Below are 20219 nucleotides of genomic sequence, written 5' to 3'. Positions count from 1 at the left end.
TGATTTACGTACACCTGAATTTTTTTAGTGGCGAAACTTTTACCACATTTAGGGAAGCGTGCAACTTTTTTTTTCTCTAAAAAAAAGTCACAAGAAAGGTAAAATCCAAAAATTAATAGCATTTCTTATTTTGTGCTAAATTCATGAACCACGTGTGTCATTTTGAAGAATTTGGTGCAAAAAAATGCTAGCGCATACCACAAGATAAAACAAAAGAAGAGTGACGTAAAAAATAACGCAAAGGACGAATCGGCCCCAAAGGTCCTATGGATCCATATTATTACAGTACAGGAATGGACAAAAGTCCGATTAACACACAGAATTAGAAGCAATCAGTCCGGTCTGACATGATGAGATTGGTCTGACCTGCCTGTTTATACCTACAGATATATTTTTAGGGTAGAACTAATTCCTATCTACCTCACCCAAAATGACTGCCCAAAAATAATCCAACATTTCCTATAACGGATGAAGAGAACCAGAGAAAACACTGAAAAAAATCTACATGGCGGCAGCCCCAGAAAGTATCTAATTATTTTACATCCTAAAGTGCTACTAGTGCATATTTAAGGCAAAGATACTACATAGACCGGATGGCTACAGGTCATTCCAAACATGAATCCCACAGTGGGGTACCGATCAAAAACTCGGCATATGCCATGCTCAGCCCGGTTCAATAGCTCTTACCCATTCCACAGGTATACAGGGGTCACGGCCGAAGCCCCAACGCGCGTTTCGCGTCGGCTTCGTCAGGGGGCAGTCAGTTTATTATATTATTTCCTATAACTGTGTTGTCTTTCAGGTATCTGATTACCCAATTCAATCATTGTGATTGGCAGACACATTTTTATGCACGTCAGATTAGTTTTCTGGCAGATGTTATAAGATTTCAATCCAAAATATTGACTGTTTTCACATGACAATTCAAGGCAATGTGTCATTGAAAAATGAACAGTTATACTTTTCTGGCAATTGTGGAAAATATGAAAAATGAAATTTGTTTTCTTATTTTCTACTGTTTGACACTAAGGGGAGCAACATCTCACATTTGCCTAGAAACTAGTAATTCTAACTAGCAGTACGATTGCTGCAAATCAGTCTGGAACTGCTCCCGCTGGTGTGACACCACCGCTCCCCGCTGGTGTGACACCACCGCTCCCCGCTGGTGTGACACCACCGCTCCCCGCTGGTGTGACACCACCGCTCCCCGCTGGTGTGACACCACCGATCCCCGCTGGTGTGACACCACCGATCCCCGCTGGTGTGACACCACCGATCCCCGCTGGTGTGACACCACCGATCCCCGCTGGTGTTAGATATTGACAGCTGCATTTAAAATGTTAATAGCAGAAACCTGAGCTCAGCTTTTGTCAATTTCAGATATCATTCTTGACCCATCACCTGCCAGTGTTGCCTGCACTTACAATTAAATTAATGACAGCCAAGATAAACAGTAGGACGATCACACAAATGGCCAAGTTGCCCTTTCTGCCTCTCAGGCCGGTTTTATGCAGGCGATCTTCATCTATGGGGATGTATCCGGCTTTGAAGTTACTGTTATGCTCCTTATTCACATTTCTGCGCTCTACTGCCTTCTCCCGCATTGACTTCTTCACTGGTCCGTTGGAGCTCTAAGGTAAAAGACAAAAACATAGCATTTAATTGATTGTATTATGACACATATTTAATTCCCATTTTATAACCATTATATAATATTTTAAAATGCAAGTTTTGCATGTTAAAAACAAGTTAGTCTGATGGGCTATTGTAGATCTGAAGACTGTCACTCCAGCGCTGTACCCTGCCCAGCGTCACCTCCTCCTGCTTGACTGATGGCTCTTTTATCTGAAGTCACCAGCATAGACACCATGAGTCAAGCAAGAGGAGGCGGTGCTGCGCAAGGAATAGAGTTGGAGCGACGGAGGCTTCAGATCTACAAATTGTCTTTAAGCCTTACTGCTTTTCAATTGACATGCTAATTGTAACAGAGGAATGGACGGGCCGCCTAGAGATATTGCTGGGGGGTGGAATTCTGCTCATACATTTCATTTAAAGGAAGGATTTCTAAAGTGCTGCAATCTCTTAGATTAACAGTCTGTATCTGAGCTGTTGCCTGCGAATGGAAACCACTGGTCCCTTCTTGTAGCATAAAATATCTAAAGAAAATGGAAAACTTTATTGCCATTCTCGTTCTATAGCATACGTCTATATACACTCAGCAAACTCTGCCTGGACAAAAGAGAATGGTAGTGTCTAATTTGCAATTCATTATTACATTTCCATGAGGATAGGCTTTATTCACAATCAGGATCTGTATGCCAAAACCAGGAGTGTCTCCAAAACACAGAACAGGTGTCAGTCTTTCAAGTCAGTTTTTCTCTAAAGGTACCGTTACACTAAACGACTTACCAACGATCACGACCAGCGATACGACCTGGCCGTGATCGTTGGTAAGTCGTTGTGTGGTCGCTGGGGAGCTGTCACACAGACCGCTCTCTCCAGCGACCAACGATCAGGGAAACGACTTTAGCATCGTTGAAACTGTCTTCAACGATGCCGAAGTCCCCCTGCAGCACCCGGGTAACCAGGGTAAACATCGGGTTACTAAGTGCAGGGCCGCGCTTAGTAACCAGATATTTACCCTGGTTACCATTGTAAGAGTTAAAAAAAAAAAAAAAAAAAACAGTACATACTCACATTCTGATGTCTGTCACGTCCCCCGGCGTCCACAGGGTTACGCGCTGCTGCTCAGAGCTTCCTGCACTGAATGTGTCAGCGCTTGTGCTCTGCTTTACTGCAGGCGCTGACACATTCAGTGCAGGAAGCTCTGAGCAGCAGCGCGTAACCCTGTGGACGCCGGGGGACGTGACAGACATCAGAATGTGAGTATGTACTGTTTTTTTTTTTTACTTTTACAATGGTAACCAGGGTAAATATTGGGTTACTAAGTGCGGCCCTGCACTTAGTAACCCCCGATATTTACCCTGGTTACAAGTGAACACATCGCTGGATCGGCGTCACACACGCCGATCCAGCGATGGACAGCGGGTGATCAGCGACGAAACAAAGTTCTGGACTTCTAGCTCCGACCAGCGATATCACAGCGGGATCCAGATCGCTGCTGCGTGTCAAACACAACGAGATCGCTATCCAGGACGCTGCAACGTCACGGATCGTCGTCGTTCTCGCTGCAAAGTCGCTTAGTGTGAAGGTACCTTAAGGTGCACTCCTAATTTAGCATACAAACACTGACATGTGAATAAGCCCTTATGCACAGTTCTGAAAAAGGAAATCTAGGATTGAATGTCACATGGAAGGAGAAAGTGACTACTGAAGCCACTGTGTCCGCAGAGGTGACAGGTCCCTTTTGGACGACCGTTTGTGCCTTCTAACTCGTTTTTCAGGGGCAATCTTCCTGTATAAATAGTCTTAAGCACCTGCTTATACTAACTACCTGTTACTTGCCAGACCGCCATCAGAGTGGTCTGACTGCAACATGACTCTGTCCCAAGCAAGCCAACACCATGGCAATGCGACAATACAGGAAGATTCTTATACTACCGCCCAGTAAAGTTCTGAAAGCGTCTTCCTTGTATCATATATGTGAAATAATATTCTGGATATTAACCCCTTCACCCCGGGAGCCTGTATTCACCTTATGACCAGGGCAAATTTTTCAATTCTGACCAGCGTCACTTTATGAGGTAATAACTCTAAAACGCTTCAAAGGATCCCACGGATTCTGAGAATGTTTTCTCATGACACATTGTACTTCATGATAGTAGAAAAATTTAATCAATATCACTTTTGTGGAAAAAAAACCAAAAATTTGGAAAATTTTGCAATTTTCAAATTTGTTATTATTGTCCTCTAACCAGAGCATTACCGTATAACACACAAAATAATTAATAAATAACATTTCCCACATGTCTACATTGGCAAAATTTTGGAAACAATTTTTTTTGTCACGAAGATAGAAGGGTTAAAAAAATTTCTCATTTTTACTACAACATTTACAATACCATTTCTTTAGGGTCCACATCACATTTGAAGTAACTTATATGGCAAAAAATACCCAAAAGGGACACCATTCTAAAAACTGCACCCCTCAAGGTGCTCAAAACCACATTCAAGAAGTTTATTAACCCTTCAGGTGCTTCACAGGAACCGAACCAATGTGGAAGGAAAAAATGAACAGCTTTTTCACAAAAACTACTTTAGACCCAATTTTTTTTTATTTTCACAAGGGTAACAGGAGAAAATGAACTTCAACATTTGTTGTGCAATTTCTCCCGAGTATGCCAATACTCCATATGTGGGGGAAAACCACTGTTTGGGCACACAGCAGGACTTGGAAGGGAAGGAGCGACTTTTCACTTTTTGAATGTAAAATTTGCTGGCATAATTAGCGGACACAATGTCATGTTTGGAGAGCCCCTGATGTGACTGAACAGTGGAAACCTCCCCTGACCTTATCTAGATGTGTGGTCAGCACACTGGACCCCCAGATGCTTCATAGAAGTTTATAACATAGAGATGTGACAATTAAAACTTTTTTCAGAAAAATTATCTTATAGCTCCAATTTTTTTATTTTCACAAGAGTAACAGGAGAACATTAACCCAAAAATATGTTGTGCAATTTCTCCTGAGTACGCAGAAATCCAATATGTGGAGGAAAACTACTGTTTGACTGCATGGCAGGGCTCGGAAGGGAAGGAGTGACATTTTGTAATGCAGACTTTTATGGAATGGTCTGCAGGCGTATTGTCGCGTTTGGAGAGCCCCTGTTCTGCCTAAACCCCCCACAAGTGACCCCATTTTGTAAAATAGACCTCCCAAGGAATTTATTTAGATGTGTGATGAGCACCAGGGGCTTCACAGGAAATTATAATGCTGAGTTGTGAAAATAAAAAAATAAAAAATTTTTCCACAAAAATGTTATTTTAGCCCCAAATGTTATATTTTCACAATGGTAATAGGAGAAAATGGACCTCAAAATCGGATGTGCAATTTCTTCTGAGTATGCCGATACCACATATGTGGAGGAAAACTACTGTTTGGGCGCATGGCAGGACTCAGAAGGTAAGGAGTGATGTTTTAGAAGGCAGACTTTGATGGAATAGTCTGCGGGCATCGTGTGATGTTTGGAGAGCCTCTGATGTGCCTAAACAGTGGAAACCCTATAGTGACCCTATATTGGAATTGATCTAAGTGTTCTCCTAGAATGTGAATTATTTAATGTGGTGGCATACGTTGAGTTTTGTACAGTGCATCAGGTTGGCTTACACGAGTTATGTAGTGTATGTCAAGTTGGCATAAGTGAGTTGTGTAAGTCCGAAATAAATGTATTAGTCCATGGATGAGTGGTAGATTCTGAAACAGTCTTTCATACACAGATCAGGTTTGTCAGGTCTGGTGTCACACTGATAAATGGTGTCATTTTGTATCTTCCTTCTGTAACAAAATTTACACCTTTTTTGCAACCTTCCTCTCTTCAGTTTGAGAACTCACCGGGAAATGTTGCCCTGGTACAACAAGGGCACCCTCAGTTCAGGAAATACTGGGGCCCGCTCCTTCCTGACTGCCAAATATTAAGGCCTTGATCATTACTTCCTGGAACTGAAGGAGGGTCTCAGTCTGGCCTGCACATTGTGATACCACGAACACATTGTCCATTGCCAACTGTACGATGTGCAGTCAGCTTCTTGACTTTTCTAATGTATGGCTAGAGGACTTGATCAGAGATCAACTCCCCCCATGTTCCAGTTGTACTCCAGTGCAGTTTGATTTGTGGACCGGTGTAGAGGTACCTTGTACAGAGGTTGGGGTGCTGCCATCACCATGTATGCTGGTCAAGAAAAGGACATCCCTCTTGTCCTTGACCACCAGCATGTTATCGCTACACTGGGGTCAGCTCTCCCCCTTTCTGAGCAGCTGCCCAATTAGAATTAGAGGGAGGCCTCTCTGATTTTTGCGGACAGTACATGTGGCGGTAGCTCGCGCAGAGAGGGACTTGAACAGTGGGATGCTGGTATGAAAGTTATCTACATTGAGGTGATAGCCTTGATCCAGCAGTGGGTGCACCAAATCCCACTCACTCCCAGGGCAGGGGGCATTCAGGGGGTTGAATGTGGGTGTCCTTCCCTTCAAAAAGCCTAAACTTGTGGCTGATACTCTGAAGTACTCTTGCACAGTTTGTACAGCTTAATTCCGTACCTGGCCCTCTTACTGGGCAGGTTTGAGCCTTCCTTTGAAATGTATTAGAGACTCATCCACGCAGATGTTCCTTTCGGGAATGTACACCTCAGTAAACTTGTTGTTCAAGTAGACCGTCCAAACTTTGAAAAGTCTGTCAAAATTGGGATAATCACGAGGACAGTGCATTATCACTGTAATGCAAAAATTTGTGGATGGCCTCAAAGAGTGTCCAGGGCATAGCCATGCAGAACAGTGGAGTGTTATACAAAACGTCAACACTACAATATTGCCGAATTTCTGGCTTCTTCACTATCCCCATGTGAAAAACCAGGCTCCAAAACATAATTTCTATGGCGTTAACAGGGGTCCAGTTGGCAAATGATGAAGTGGGATAAAAATTGCTGTGAATACAAATTTATATGCGACACCATGAGATTTACAAAATCCTCAGAGAAAGGGGCTTTGAAAAAGTCAATTTCTGAGAGACCGGTGGTGTGAAACTGGATTCCTGATTGCGCCATAAAATCAGGAATCTGTGGCTCATAATTTTTGGGAGGCGAGATCCATACAGGGTCAGAAATGGTGGGCACTGGTTCAGTTTCTGTCCTGGGGCATCAGCGTGGCAGTTCGGTATCACTAGAGGAGGAGGAAAAATAAAAGAAGGTTGGGTTCTCTCGCTCACTGTCAGAGTCAAAGGCAAGGAAATCGTATGCCTACTCCGGGGTTTGGGAAAAGCGGGACATCATTTTTTTTTATGTATGCGGTGTTTGTGTGTGTGCCAAATTTTATTTAGGTGTGGGTGTCAGTGCTTGGTATAAACTTATTTTTTTTTTATTTAGAAGAGAAAAAAGAAAGAAAGAATATAGAAACAAAAATCTAAAAATTTGGTAAAATAAACACTTACTACATGGACGTCAGTAAAAAACAAACTACTGAGCGCCAGCAACGGACAATTCAGTAAAAAATACTGTAGTAGTCGCTGATTACTACAGTATATTTTTACTGTCCCTAATCTAAGTTTTTTTAAATTCTTTTTTCACTTAAAAAATAAATAAATCAACAACCGGAGGCTGATCACTGATGTGTTTCAGCGATCTTCGATCAACGGCTGTAAAACACATGGACGGATTTGGTACAAAAACGAGATAAAAAAAATAGACAGGAAAAGAAAAAAGGGAATTAGACCTACCGGTAATTCGGTTTCCAGGTAGTCCCTCAGGACAGCACCATGGAGGTCATCCTTCCTTGACCTATAGCGAGACAGGATCATAGGGGGAAGAATTGGACCTGCCGCACGATCCCCCTAATCCCATTGCACAGGATGACGGTTGGCTGAGGAACCTCTCAAAGAGGAGTCGTCCACGGTCCAACTGACCAGGAAAACGGAAGGTTGAGACCCCCAAACTCTGAGTCCATCTGGTACAGCACTGATAGCTGAGGGACCTCTATCCAGTGAGGTGTCGGCCATGGACCACTTGACAGGGGGAAGAGAATCCACAGGCTATCTTCGCTCTAGGAGCAACCTCTCATACAACCGTCCCTGTAGGGACAGGAAAAACACTGGAGGGTGGAGGTGGGAGGGTCCTTTTAACCTCTCTATGATCCTGTCCCGCTATAGGTCAAGGAAGGATGTCCTCCATGGTGCTGTCCTGAGGGACGTAATGGAAAAGTCCTTGCCAAAAGCAGGCACAGATGCTAATCAGTGGTGTGTTCCTGATCAGCGGCTTGGCAGCTGTAGGACGCACACACGGGGTGGTGCAAAGGAGGGGGAAATAAGGACAAAAAACTCTGGGTGCCTGAGTGCAGATCAGCGCTCGGTGGCAGCAAGATGCACTCATGCAGGTGGTGCAAAGGGGTGAGTGGGGAACAGACAGGGACAAAAAAAAAAAAAAGGCGTACCAAACAGCAAGCACGGACATTGATCACTGAGTTGGGTCACTAATCAGCGCTCGGCAGCTGCAGGACGCACAAAAAATAAAAACAAATGTCTGAAACACTGAAAACACCATCATTGACTGTTCAGAATTGAACAGCCATTTGTAGCGATCATAGTTGTGTGGAGAGAGCGCCGCCACCTCCCGGGACAGAGACTCCATGTGCTCTGCTGTGAGAAAGAGCAGGCACCATCATGCGATCACCATGCACTTAGTTACGGTGATCGCATGAATGACAAGATGTGTACATCCACTGCATTGGTCTAGAAGTCCTTCCCTACTACGATGTATATATACAGCAAATGTCGTGAAGGGTTTAACCCCTTAATCCCATATGACGTACTATCCCGTCAAGGTGACCTGGGACTTAATTCCCAGTGACGGGATAGTACATCATATGTGATCGGCCGCGCTCACGGGGGGAGCACGGCTGAGTGTCAGCTGACTATCGCAGCTGATATTCGCCACTATGTGCCAGGAGCTGCCACGGACCGCCCCCGGCACATTAACCCCCCGGCACACTGCGATCAAACATGATCGCAGTGTTCTGGAGGTATAGGGAAGCATCGCGCAGGGAGGGGGCTCCCTGCGGGCTTCCCTGAGACCCCCGGAGCAACTCAATGTAATCACGTTGCTCCGAGGGTCTCTTACCTCCTCCTCCCTGCAGCAGGCCCGGATCCAAGACGGCCGCGGCATCCGGGTCCTGCAGGGAGGTGGCTTCACTGCGCCTGCTCAGAGCAGGCGCAGGGAAGCATCCAGGAGCTGTGCACGTCAGATCGCCGATCTGACACAGTGCACAGCAAAGTGTCAGATCGGCGATCTTACACTATAACATCATGAACCCCCCCTGGGGCAATGTTATAGTGTAAAAAAAAAAAAAAAATCCAAAAAAAAATGCAAAAAAAAAAAAATATTGTTCCTATAAATACATTTCTTTATCTAAATACAAAAAACAAACAATAAAAGTACACATATTTAGTATCGCCGCGTCCGTAGCGACCTGACCTATAAAACTGTCCCACTAGTTAACCCCTTCAGTGAACACCGTAAAAAAAAAAAAAAAAAAACGAGGCAAAAAACGCTTTATTATCATACCGCCAAATAAAAAGTGGAATAACATGCGATCAAAAAGACGGATATAAATAACCATGGTACCGCTGAAAACGTCATCTTGTCCCGCAAAAAACGAGCCGCCATATAGCGTCATCAAAGAAAAAATAAAAAAGTTATAGTCCTCAGAATAAAGCGATGCAAAAATAATTATTTTTTCTATAAAATAGTTTTTATCGTATAAAAGCACCAAAACATAAAAAAATGATATAAATGAGGTATAGCTGTAATCGTACTGACCCGAAGAATAAAACTGCTTTATCCATTTTACCAAACGCGGAACCGTATAAACGCTTCCCCCAAAAGAAATTCATGAATAGCTGGTTTTCGGTCATTCTGCCTCACAAAAATCGGAATAAAAAGCCATCAAAAAATGTCACGTGCCCGAAAATGTTACAAATAAAAACGTCAACTCGTCATGCAAAAAACAAGACCTCACATGACTCTGTGGACCAAAATATGGAAAAATTATAGCTCTCAAAATGTGGTAACACAAAAAATATTATTTGCAATAAAAAGCGTCTTTCAGTGTGTGACGGCTGACAATCATAAAAATCCGCTAAAAAACCTGCTATAAAAGTAAATCAAACCCCCCCCTTCATCAACCCCTTAGTTAGCGAAAAATTAAAAAATTAAAAAAAATGTATTTATTTCCATTTTCCCATTAGGGCTAGGGTTAGGGCTAGGGTTAGGGTTAGGGCTAGGGTTAGGGCTAAGGCTGGAGCTAAAGTTAGGGTTAGGGTTGGGGCTAAAGTTAGGGTTTGGATTACATTTACGGTTGGGATTAGGGTTGGGATTAGAGTTAGGGGTGTGGTTAGGGTTACCGTTGGGATTAGGGGTGTGTTTGGATTAGGGTTTCAGGTAGAATTGGGGGGTTTCCACTGTTTAGGCACATCAGGGGCTCTCCAAACGCGACATGGCGTCCGATCTCAATTCCAGCCAATTCTGCGTTGAAAAAGTAAAACAGTGCTCCTTCCCTTCCGAGCTCTCCCGTGCGCCCAAACAGGGGTTTACCCCAACATATGGGGTATCAGCGTACTCGGGACAAATTGGACAACAACTTTTGGGGTCCAAGTTCCTTGGGAAAATAAAAATTTGGGGGACTAAAAATCATTTTGTGGGAAAAAAAAGATTTTTTATTTTCACGGCTCTGCGTTGTAAACTGTAGTGAAACACTTGGGGATTCAAAGTTCTCACAACACATCTAGATAAGTTCCTTGGGAGGTCTAGTTTCCAATATGGGGTCACTTGTGGGGGGGTTTGTACTGTTTGGGTACATCAGGGGCTCTGCAAATGCAACGTGACGCCTGCAGACCAATCCATCTAAGTCTGCATTCCAAATGGCGTTCCTTCCCTTCCGAGCTCTGCCATGCGCCCAAACAGTGGTTCCCCCCACATACGGGGTATCAGCGTACTCAGGACAAATTGGACAACTACTTTTGGGGTCCAATTTATCCTGTTACGCTTGGGAAAATACAAAACTGGGGGCTAAAAAATCATTTTTGTGAAAAAATATATATATATTTTCACAGCTCTGCGTTATAAACTGTAGTGAAACACTTGGGGGTTCAAACCTCTCAAAACACATCTAGTTAAGTTCCTTAGGGGGTCTACTTTCCAAAATGGTGTCACTTGTGGGGGGGTTTCAATGTTTAGGCACATCAGCGGCTCTCCAAACGCAACATGGCGTCCCATCTCAATTCCAGTCAATTTTGCATTGAAAAGTAAAATGGCGCTCCTTTCCTTCCGAGCTCTGCCATGTGCCCAAACAGTGATTTACCCCCACATATGGGGTATCAGCGTACTCAGGACAAATTGTACAACAACTTTTGGGGTCCATTTTCTCCTGTTACCCTTGGTAAAATAAGACAAATTGGAGCTGAAATAAATTTTGTGTGAAATAAAAGTTAAATGTTCATTTTTATTTAAACATTCCAAAAATTCCTGTGAAACACCTGAAGGGTTAAATAAACTTCTTGAATGTGGTTTTGAGCACCTTGAGGGGTGCAGATTTTAGAATGGTGTCACACTTGGGTATTTGCTATCATATAGACCCCTCAAAATGACTTCAAATGAGATGTGGTCCCTAAAAAAAAATGGTATTGTAAAAATGAGAAATTGCTGGTCAACTTTTAACCCTTATAACTCCCTAACAGAAAAACATTTTGGTTCCAAAATTGTGCTGATGTAAAGTAGACATGTGGGAAATGTTACTTATTAAGTATTTTGGGTGACATATCTCTGTGATTTAAGGGCATAAAAATTCAAAGTTGGAAAATTGCGAAATTTTCAACATTTTTGCCACATTTCCGTTTTTTTCACAAATAAACGCAAGTTATATCGAAGAAATTTTACCACTATCATGAAGTACAATATGTCACGAGAAAACAATGTCAGAATCGCTAAGATCTGTTGAAGCGTTCCAGAGTTATAACCTCATAAAGGGACAGTGGTCAGAATTGTAAAAATTGGCCCGGTCATTAACGTGCAAACCACCCTCGGGGCTTAAGGGGTTAAAGATACAAATTTGACATTTGTGCAAAATGGTAAAAAAATGGCCATCATTTGCTGCTTCCTTGTGCACAAACCTAATACAACAGGTCTAAAAAGCAGCGATCACCAAAGAATATATCTCACCAATGGGGCAGCAACTTACATGCACTTTATGAACCCCTATGGTTACTTTGCTTTATGGAGACTGTAATAATAACTTTACTTTATGCCCCTTCACCCCCATGACCTGGCCAAATTTTACAATTTTAATCAGTCACTTTATATGGTAATAACTCTGGAATGCTTCAATGGGTCCCAGTGATTCTGAGATTGTTTTTCCATGATTGTTTTTTATGTTCATTTGTGAAAATATCGGGATTTTGGTGAAAACTTCGCAATTTTCAAACTATCATTCTTTATATAATTAAACCAGAGAGTTATGTCAAATAAAATAGTTTAGAAATATTATTTCAAACATTTCTCATTTATATCAGCATCATTTTTCAAACATAACTTTTTTGATAGGCAGTTAGGAGGGTTAAAAATTGATAATCAATTTCTCATTTTCCAACAAAATGTACAAAACCATTGTTTTTAGGGACCACCTCACATTTGAAGTGACAGAAAATAACCAAAAGTGACACTATTCTAAAAACTGCACTCAAAGTGCGCAAAACCACATTCAAGTTTATTAATCCTTCAGGTGCTTCACAGGAATTACAGCAATGTTCATTTAGCCTCAAATTTTGCATTTTTACAAAGATAACAGAGGAAAATTAACATTAGAATTTGTTGTGCAATTTCTCCTGAGTACACAAATACCCTGTTATGTGGTGGAAAACTACGGTCAGGGTGCATGGCAGGGCTTGGAAGGAAAGGAGCACCGTTTTACGTTTGGAGCGCAAAATTGGCTGGAATTAGGGGACGCCATGTCACGTTTGGAAAGCACCTGATGAGCCTAAACAGTGGAACCCCCCCCCCCACAAGTGACCCCATTTTGGAAACTACATCACTCAAGTAATTTATCTAGATGTGTGGTGAGCACCTTGAACCATAGGTGTTTCCCATCATTTTATAGCCTTGAGTTGGGAGAATGGAAAAATATTTTTTCCCCAAAAAATGTTGCTTTAGCCCCAAATATTTAATTTTCACAAAGGTAATAGGGGAAAATGGACCATACAATTTGTTGTGCAATTTCTCCTGAGTATGCTGATAGTCCATATGTGGGGGAAAACTACTTTTGAGGCACAGTGGAAAGGGTGCCATGTCACACTCGCAGAGCCCCTGAAATGCCAGAACAGCAGATCCCCCATAAGCTACCATATTTTACAAACTACACCCCTCAATGAATTAATCTAGGGGTGCAGCGACCATATTGACACCACAGGTGTGTCACAGAATTTATAACATTGGGCTGTGAATAAAAAATAACTACATTTTTACCACAAAAATTTTGTTTCAGATTTTACATTGTCACATGGGGAAATGGGTAAAACTGGAACAAAAATTTGCCCCACAATTTCTGCTGATTATGGCAATACCCCAAATGTAGCTGTACAGTACTGCTTAGCCACACGGTGAGACTTGGGTGGGACAGAACGCTATTTGACTGTTGGAGAACAAATTATCGTAGAATAGTTTGAGGACTCTATATACAGAGCTCCTAAGTGCCAGAAGAGCAGAATACCCCCTCAAGTGACCCCATTTTTGAAATTATACCCCTTTAGGCATTTATCTACAGATGTGTTTTCTAGAATTCAGCAGCAGTGACTGTGGCTGAGTGAAAAATGCAAATCTGACAATGTAGTGCTCTGTATGCTGTGGTGCCCAACTTGTGCCGAGACACGCACCCGTAATTTAGCTGGCCTCTCATTGATAGAGAAATGCCAAATACGTGAACGCTAATTTTTTTTTTTGGGGGGAAGGGGCTTTTCCAGAGCCTTTGTGGTACTAGTAACGTGGAGGCCCCTATATTTCCGATAATAGACCTCAGTGAGGACTTGCTATTTTTGTGAATTGAGTTGAAGCTTCTATTGGGGACATTTTACATAACATTTATGATCAGATTTATCTGGTGCTCTACGCTGAGCGCTTACATTGGGGTTTACAATGTGCACAAGACTGTGGTCAACCACGCCTAAAAAGAAGGACACTGCCGGATCACAGGTTCTATGGCGTCCACAGTGACTCCATCTGCCTCATTATGGGAAATCTTCCGCCAGGGATTCCGTCTGAATCACATATTTCAGAGATTTACACAGAAACCCCGATGTAAGCGCTCAGAGCAGGGTAAATGTGTGCCGAGCCTAAGGCCGGCGTCACACTGGCGAGTTTTACGGACGTAAGAGCGCAGAAACTACGTCCGTAAAACTCGCATTACATACGGCACAATTATTCTCAATGGGGCTGCTCCTATTAGCCGTATATTACGGTTCAGTATTATACGGCGTTCTACGGCCGTACAAAATCGCAGCATGCTGCGTTTGTCAGCGTATTGCGCTAATAATACGCCAATGAAAGTCTATGGGGGCGAGAAAAATACGGATTCCACATGGACCTGCAGTGTGACTTGCGAGAAATACGCAGCGGTGTTAGTGAAAAGTCGGTAATTCAATTGCCGGCTTTTTCCTTCTCCTTCACAAACCCGACATGATATGAGACATGGTTTACATACAGTAAACCATCTCATATCCCCATTTTTTTTGCATATTCCACACTACTAATGTTAGTAGTGTGTATGTGCAAAATCTGTGCACTGTAGCTGCTAAAATAAAGGGTTAAATGGCGGAAAAAATTGGCGTGGGCTCCCGCGCAATTTTCTCCGCCAGAGTGGTAAAGCCAGTGACTGAGGGTAGATATTAATAGCCAGGAGAGGGTCCATGGTTATTGGCCCCCCCGTGGCTAGAAACATCTGCCCCCAGCCACCCCAGAAAAGGCACATACAATATACATACCTTCTGATGTCAGATCACGTCCCACGATGTAATCCATCTGAAGGGGTTAACTAATATTACAGGCAGGAGCCCTGCTAAATGCAGCTGTGCTCCGTGCCTGTAATCCCCCGGCGAATGAATGAAATGTAGGTCAATGACCTACATTTCCTTCAGTCGCGGTGATGCGCCCCCTGGTGGATGTCCTCATATGACCTGGAGCGTGGGAAAAAGTTCCCAGGCTGCAGTTCATGAGAACATCCACCAGAGGGCGCATCACCGCGACTCAATGTAAGTACAGATCACTGCTTTCCTTTACAGGCACCAGCGAGTGGTTTATCGCAGCTGTGCCTGTAATATTAGTTAACCCCTTCAGATGGATTACTTCGTGGGACGTGATCTGACATCAGAAGGTATGTATCTTGTGCGTTTATTATTTTGACAAGCGAGGGCCTGGAAATGGATTGCGAGAACAATAAATTATTACAACAACCGCTGTGTTTATTTCATTAAAATCCTTTTTAATCATGTGTGTGTGTGTTTTTTAACCCTTTCCAACAATTGGATTAATAATGGATAGGTGTCATAATTGACGCCTCTCCATTATTAATCTGGCTTAATGTCACCTTCCAATAGCAAGGTGGCATTAACCCTTCATTACCCCATATCCCACCGCTACAGGGAGTGGGAAGAGAGTGGCCAAGTGCCAGAATAGGCGCATCTTCCAGATGTGCCTTTTCTGGGGTGGCTGGGGGCAGATGTTTGTAGCCACGGGGGGGCCAATAACCATGGACCCTCTCCTGGCTATTAATATCTGCCCTCAGTCACTGGCTTTACCATTCTGGCGGAGAAAATTGCGCGGGAGCCCACGCCAATTTTTTCCGCCATTTAACCCTTTATTTCAGCAGCTACAGCGCTGAAATTTTGCACATACACACTACTAACATTAGTAGTGTGGAATATGCAAAAAAAAAGGGGATATGAGATGGTTTACTGTATGTAAACCATGTCTCATATCATGTCGGGTTTGGGAAGGAGAAATGAAAAGCCGGCAATTGAATTACCGGCTGTTCACAGATATCGCGCTGAATGAAATCTAAATACAGAATATATATATATGTGTCTCAATGACATATATATATATATATATATATATATATATATATATATATATATATATACTGTATATATGTTTTAATGAACATTTGAGCACATAAATCCATTAGATGTCGGTTTTGCAAGCCTGCGCGAAAATCTCGCAGTACGGATGCCATACGGATTACATACGGAGGATGCCATGCGCAAAATACGCTGACACACCCTGCCTACGGATCACTATTTTGGGAACATTTCACCGTATTTCGGCCGTATTACGGCCGTAAAATACGGACCGTATTGTCTTACGCCGAGTGTGACGCCGGCCTTACTGTGAGTTTTGGGAGGCAGGATGAACAAATTAACAGCAGGTGAAGAATTGGTTTCATCTTTTACGCCGTTTCTCCTGCAGTATAAACAGAGCCGTATTTAGAGTTTCTGCTGCCCTAGGCACTTTTTGTGCTGCCTCCCCCATTGGTGAGCATGACACTATCGGCAGTGACACTTGGCAAAAATCGCTGATGTGAAAGTAGTCTTTTGCAGCAGATCTGGCAGTTTTTCCGTATCTGCCGCGTAAGAGATCACTTACGGCAACACTGTTTGGCCTCATTCATTCCCTATGGGATTTGCGGACATTTGCGGCACTTGCTGTGATCCGGCAAATGCGGTACCATACCTCCCAACTTGCAAAGGAGGTGTAAGAGAGATAAAGTTTGCGCATAGGGTGCCGCGGCAAATTTTAGGCCATACCTCTAACCACACCTATTTCACAACTAGTCACACCCATATCCACGTCCCAACCACACCCATTTAGCACTGCTGATCACACAATAATTATACACAAAAAAAAATGGCCACACATGATGCTCCATACTGTATAACGGCCACACATGATGCTCCATACTGAATAACGGCCACACATAATGCTCCATACTGTATAACGGCCACACATAATGCTCCATACTGTATAACGGCCACACATGATGCTCCATACTGTATATCGGCCACACATGGTGATCAATACTGTATAATGGCCACACATGATGCTCAATACTGTATAATGACCCCACATATGATGCTCCATACTGTATAATGGCCCACCCTCCCTCCCTGTATGCATGGCTCATTTCCCCCTCCCTGTATGCATGGCTCATTTCCCCCTCCCTGTATGCATGGCTCAGCTCACCCCCTCCCTGTATGCATGGCTCATCTCCCCCCCCCCTCCCTGTATGCATGGCTCATCTCCCCCCCCTCCCTGTATGCATGGCTCATCTCCCCCCCTCCCTGTATGCATGGCTCATCTCCACCCCCCCATCCTGTATGCATGGCTCATTGGCTCCCTGCTCCCATCTTGCATGGCTCATCTCTCCCCTCCTCCCTGTATGCATGGCACATCGGCTCCCCGCTCCCATCTTGCATGGCTCATCTCTCCCCTCCCTCCCTGTATGCATGGCTCATCGGCTCCCCGCTCCCATCTTTCATGGCTCACTTCTCCATCCCCCTCCTGTATGCATGGCTCATCAGCTCCCCACTTCCATCTTGTATGGCTCATCTGTCCCCCCCCCCCCTTCCTCCCTGTATGCATGGCTCATCGGCTCCCCGCTCCCATCTTGCATGGCTCATCTCTCCCCCCCCTCCTGCATGCATGGCTCATCAGCTCCCGTTCCCATCTTGCATGGCTCATCTCTTCCCCCTCCCTGTATGCATGGCTCATCGGCTCCCCGCTCCCATCTTGCATGGCTCGGCTCCCCGTCCTCCCTGGCTGGCATACTCACCTTTTCCACATGGCGCCGAACATTACTCCAGCTCTGTCCCAGCGCAGCACGTTCTCCCTGAGTGAGCGGTCACGTGGTACCGCTCATTAAGGTCATGAATATGCGTGCATGCATTTTTTTTGCCTGCGTTTGTGTTCATGCTCGTGTGTTCGATATTTCCAGGAAGGCGTGTCTCAATGGGCATGTTCCTGGACATGCGCTGTCCGAAGTACGCATGCGTTTCCTGTGCATATTTGACGAATTTCTGATGCCTCCAAAAATGCAACATGTTGCGCTCACCACGTCCAGCCGCACACCGCAAAAAAAACACATGCGTAAGCAAAAGCATGCAAACACATGTCCATGCGTGCACCATGTTAAATATATGTATGCATGACGCAAGCGGATGTATGCGGATCAAACGCTGTGCGCACAGATGCAAATGTGAAACCAGCTTAACATGTTCATCCTTTGTTTTTGCCATCATTTTCCCCCATTGAAATCAAAATGACTTTTGCATGAAAACCAGTGTGGGAATATACTGAACTTGGCGTTTCAGGAGAGCCGCAAAAAAGGTGAATTCTGCAGCTCCTCCGCGGATCCCGGTGATGCACAGGCGCAAAGTCTGCAGCTGCGGAAAGTTGTCATAACTTTTCCAATGCACATTGTGTAACTTGTGATGTGTGGTGAAACATCCTATAGGTTTGTGGCGCCATCGATGCCTGCAGGTGCTGGCCTCACTAATGACGGACATGGCGGTGACCCTGTGACTCCATACACACTGGGAATGTGGCAGCCAGCAGGAGACATGTGCACAGTGCTAGCTATACCTGGCAGTGACATGCGCACAGTGCTAGCTATACCTGGCAGTGACATGCGCACAGTGCTAGCTATACCTGGCAGTGACATGCGCACAGTGCTAGCTATACCTGGCAGTGACATGCGCACAGTGCTAGCTATACCTGGCAGTGACATGCGCACAGTGCTAGCTATACCTGGCAGTGACATGCGCACAGTGCTAGCTATACCTGGCAGTGACATGCGCACAGTGCTAGCTATACCTGGCAGTGACATGCGCACAGTGCTAGCTATACCTGGCAGTGACATGCGCACAGTGCTAGCTATACCTGGCAGTGACATGCGCACAGTGCTAGCTATACCTGGCAGTGACATGCGCACAGTGCTAGCTATACCTGGCAGTGACATGCGCACAGTGCTAGCTATACCTGGCAGTGACATGCGCACAGTGCTAGCTATACCTGGCAGTGACATGCGCACAGTGCTAGCTATACCTGGCAGTGACATGCGCACAGTGCTAGCTATACCTGGCAGTGACATGCTCACAGTGCTAGCTATACCTGGCAGTGACATGCTCACAGTGCTAGCTATACCTGGCAGTGACATGCGCACAGTGCTAGCTATACCTGGCAGTGACATGCGCACAGTGCTAGCTATACCTGGCAGTGACATGCGCACAGTGCTAGCTATACCTGGCAGTGACATGCGCACAGTGCTAGCTATACCTGGCAGTGACATGCGCACAGTGCTAGCTATACCTGGCAGTGACATGCGCACAGTGCTAGCTATACCTGGCAGTGACATGCGCACAGTGCTAGCTATACCTGGCAGTGACATGCGCACAGTGCTAGCTATACCTGGCAGTGACATGCGCACAGTGCTAGCTATACCTGGCAGTGACATGCGCACAGTGCTAGCTATACCTGGCAGTGACATGCTCACAGTGCTAGCTATACCTGGCAGTGACATGCTCACAGTGCTAGCTATACCTGGCAGTGACATGCGCACAGTGCTAGCTATACCTGGCAGTGACATGCGCACAGTGCTAGCTATACCTGGCAGTGACATGCGCACAGTGCTAGCTATACCTGGCAGTGACATGCGCACAGTGCTAGCTATACCTGGCAGTGACATGCGCACAGTGCTAGCTATACCTGGCAGTGACATGCGCACAGTGCTAGCTATACCTGGCAGTGACATGCGCACAGTGCTAGCTATACCTGGCAGTGACATGTCCAGGGCAGTGATGCTGATCCCCAGCAGCCCCATCGTCCCCAGCAGGCACTACTCTCCTATCAGCCTGTATGCAGCCTGTCTCCCCAGATTGCTCATGGCTGTGCTCTGCAGCCGTGCACAGCAGCTCTCCCCCGGACTGTCACACCGGCGCGTAGTCAGCTCGCACAAACCTGCTCGGCCGCCGCCATCTTCCACTGCTCTAGTCTGCCTGTAGAACACAGAGGAGGTCCCGGACTGTACCACCAGCATATCGGGGGGGGGTTCACACAGACGTATGAAAATGTCATCTGTAGGATCTATAGGATACAGGACACTTTGCAAAATTAAATAAAAACAATTAGTAATGAAGGATTAACATTCAGGTGTAGACAAAATTCCGTTTTTCTTTACTGCTCTGCCCCCTCCTCAGTACGCCATGGTATGCGCCTGTGGTCCATAGGAATGTGGCGGTGGAGGAGCCGCTCGCACGGTGACACCGGACTATTCCGGGCGCTGTGTATAAATAGCGAGGCGTGTGTGAGAATCACTGTGGGGTCGCACAGCACGCGTGTCCGGGAGCCGCTGTGCCAGCTGCTGGCCCCACTGCTCTACTAGTATAAAAACAATAATGGCCGAATCGCAGACAAGTCGCGTGCGACCTGCTCTGAAGTGTCATGCGACCTGTAAACCC

At 44.9% G+C, this 20219-nt stretch overlaps 1 protein-coding gene across 1 annotated transcript in view; it reads right to left on the bottom strand.

Moving 5' to 3' along the window:
• Positions 1 to 19868, bottom strand: part of SGCB (sarcoglycan beta) — a 36735-nt gene extending 16867 nt beyond the window's left edge. Inside the window, exons 1-2 of the mRNA XM_077279783.1 lie at positions 19720 to 19868; positions 1425 to 1631 (exon numbers count right to left, since the gene is read on the bottom strand). Of these exons, the coding sequence (XP_077135898.1) occupies positions 1425 to 1631; positions 19720 to 19836 (324 nt within the window). The 5' untranslated portion in view covers positions 19837 to 19868. The remainder of the gene's footprint in view (positions 1 to 1424; positions 1632 to 19719) is intronic.
• Positions 19869 to 20219: the final 351 nt, after the last annotated feature.

The sequence above is a fragment of the Ranitomeya variabilis genome, chromosome 1, assembly GCF_051348905.1.
Source record: "Ranitomeya variabilis isolate aRanVar5 chromosome 1, aRanVar5.hap1, whole genome shotgun sequence".
Taxonomy (NCBI): Eukaryota; Metazoa; Chordata; class Amphibia; order Anura; family Dendrobatidae; genus Ranitomeya; species Ranitomeya variabilis.
This window is presented reverse-complemented; position numbering and strand designations above follow the sequence as displayed.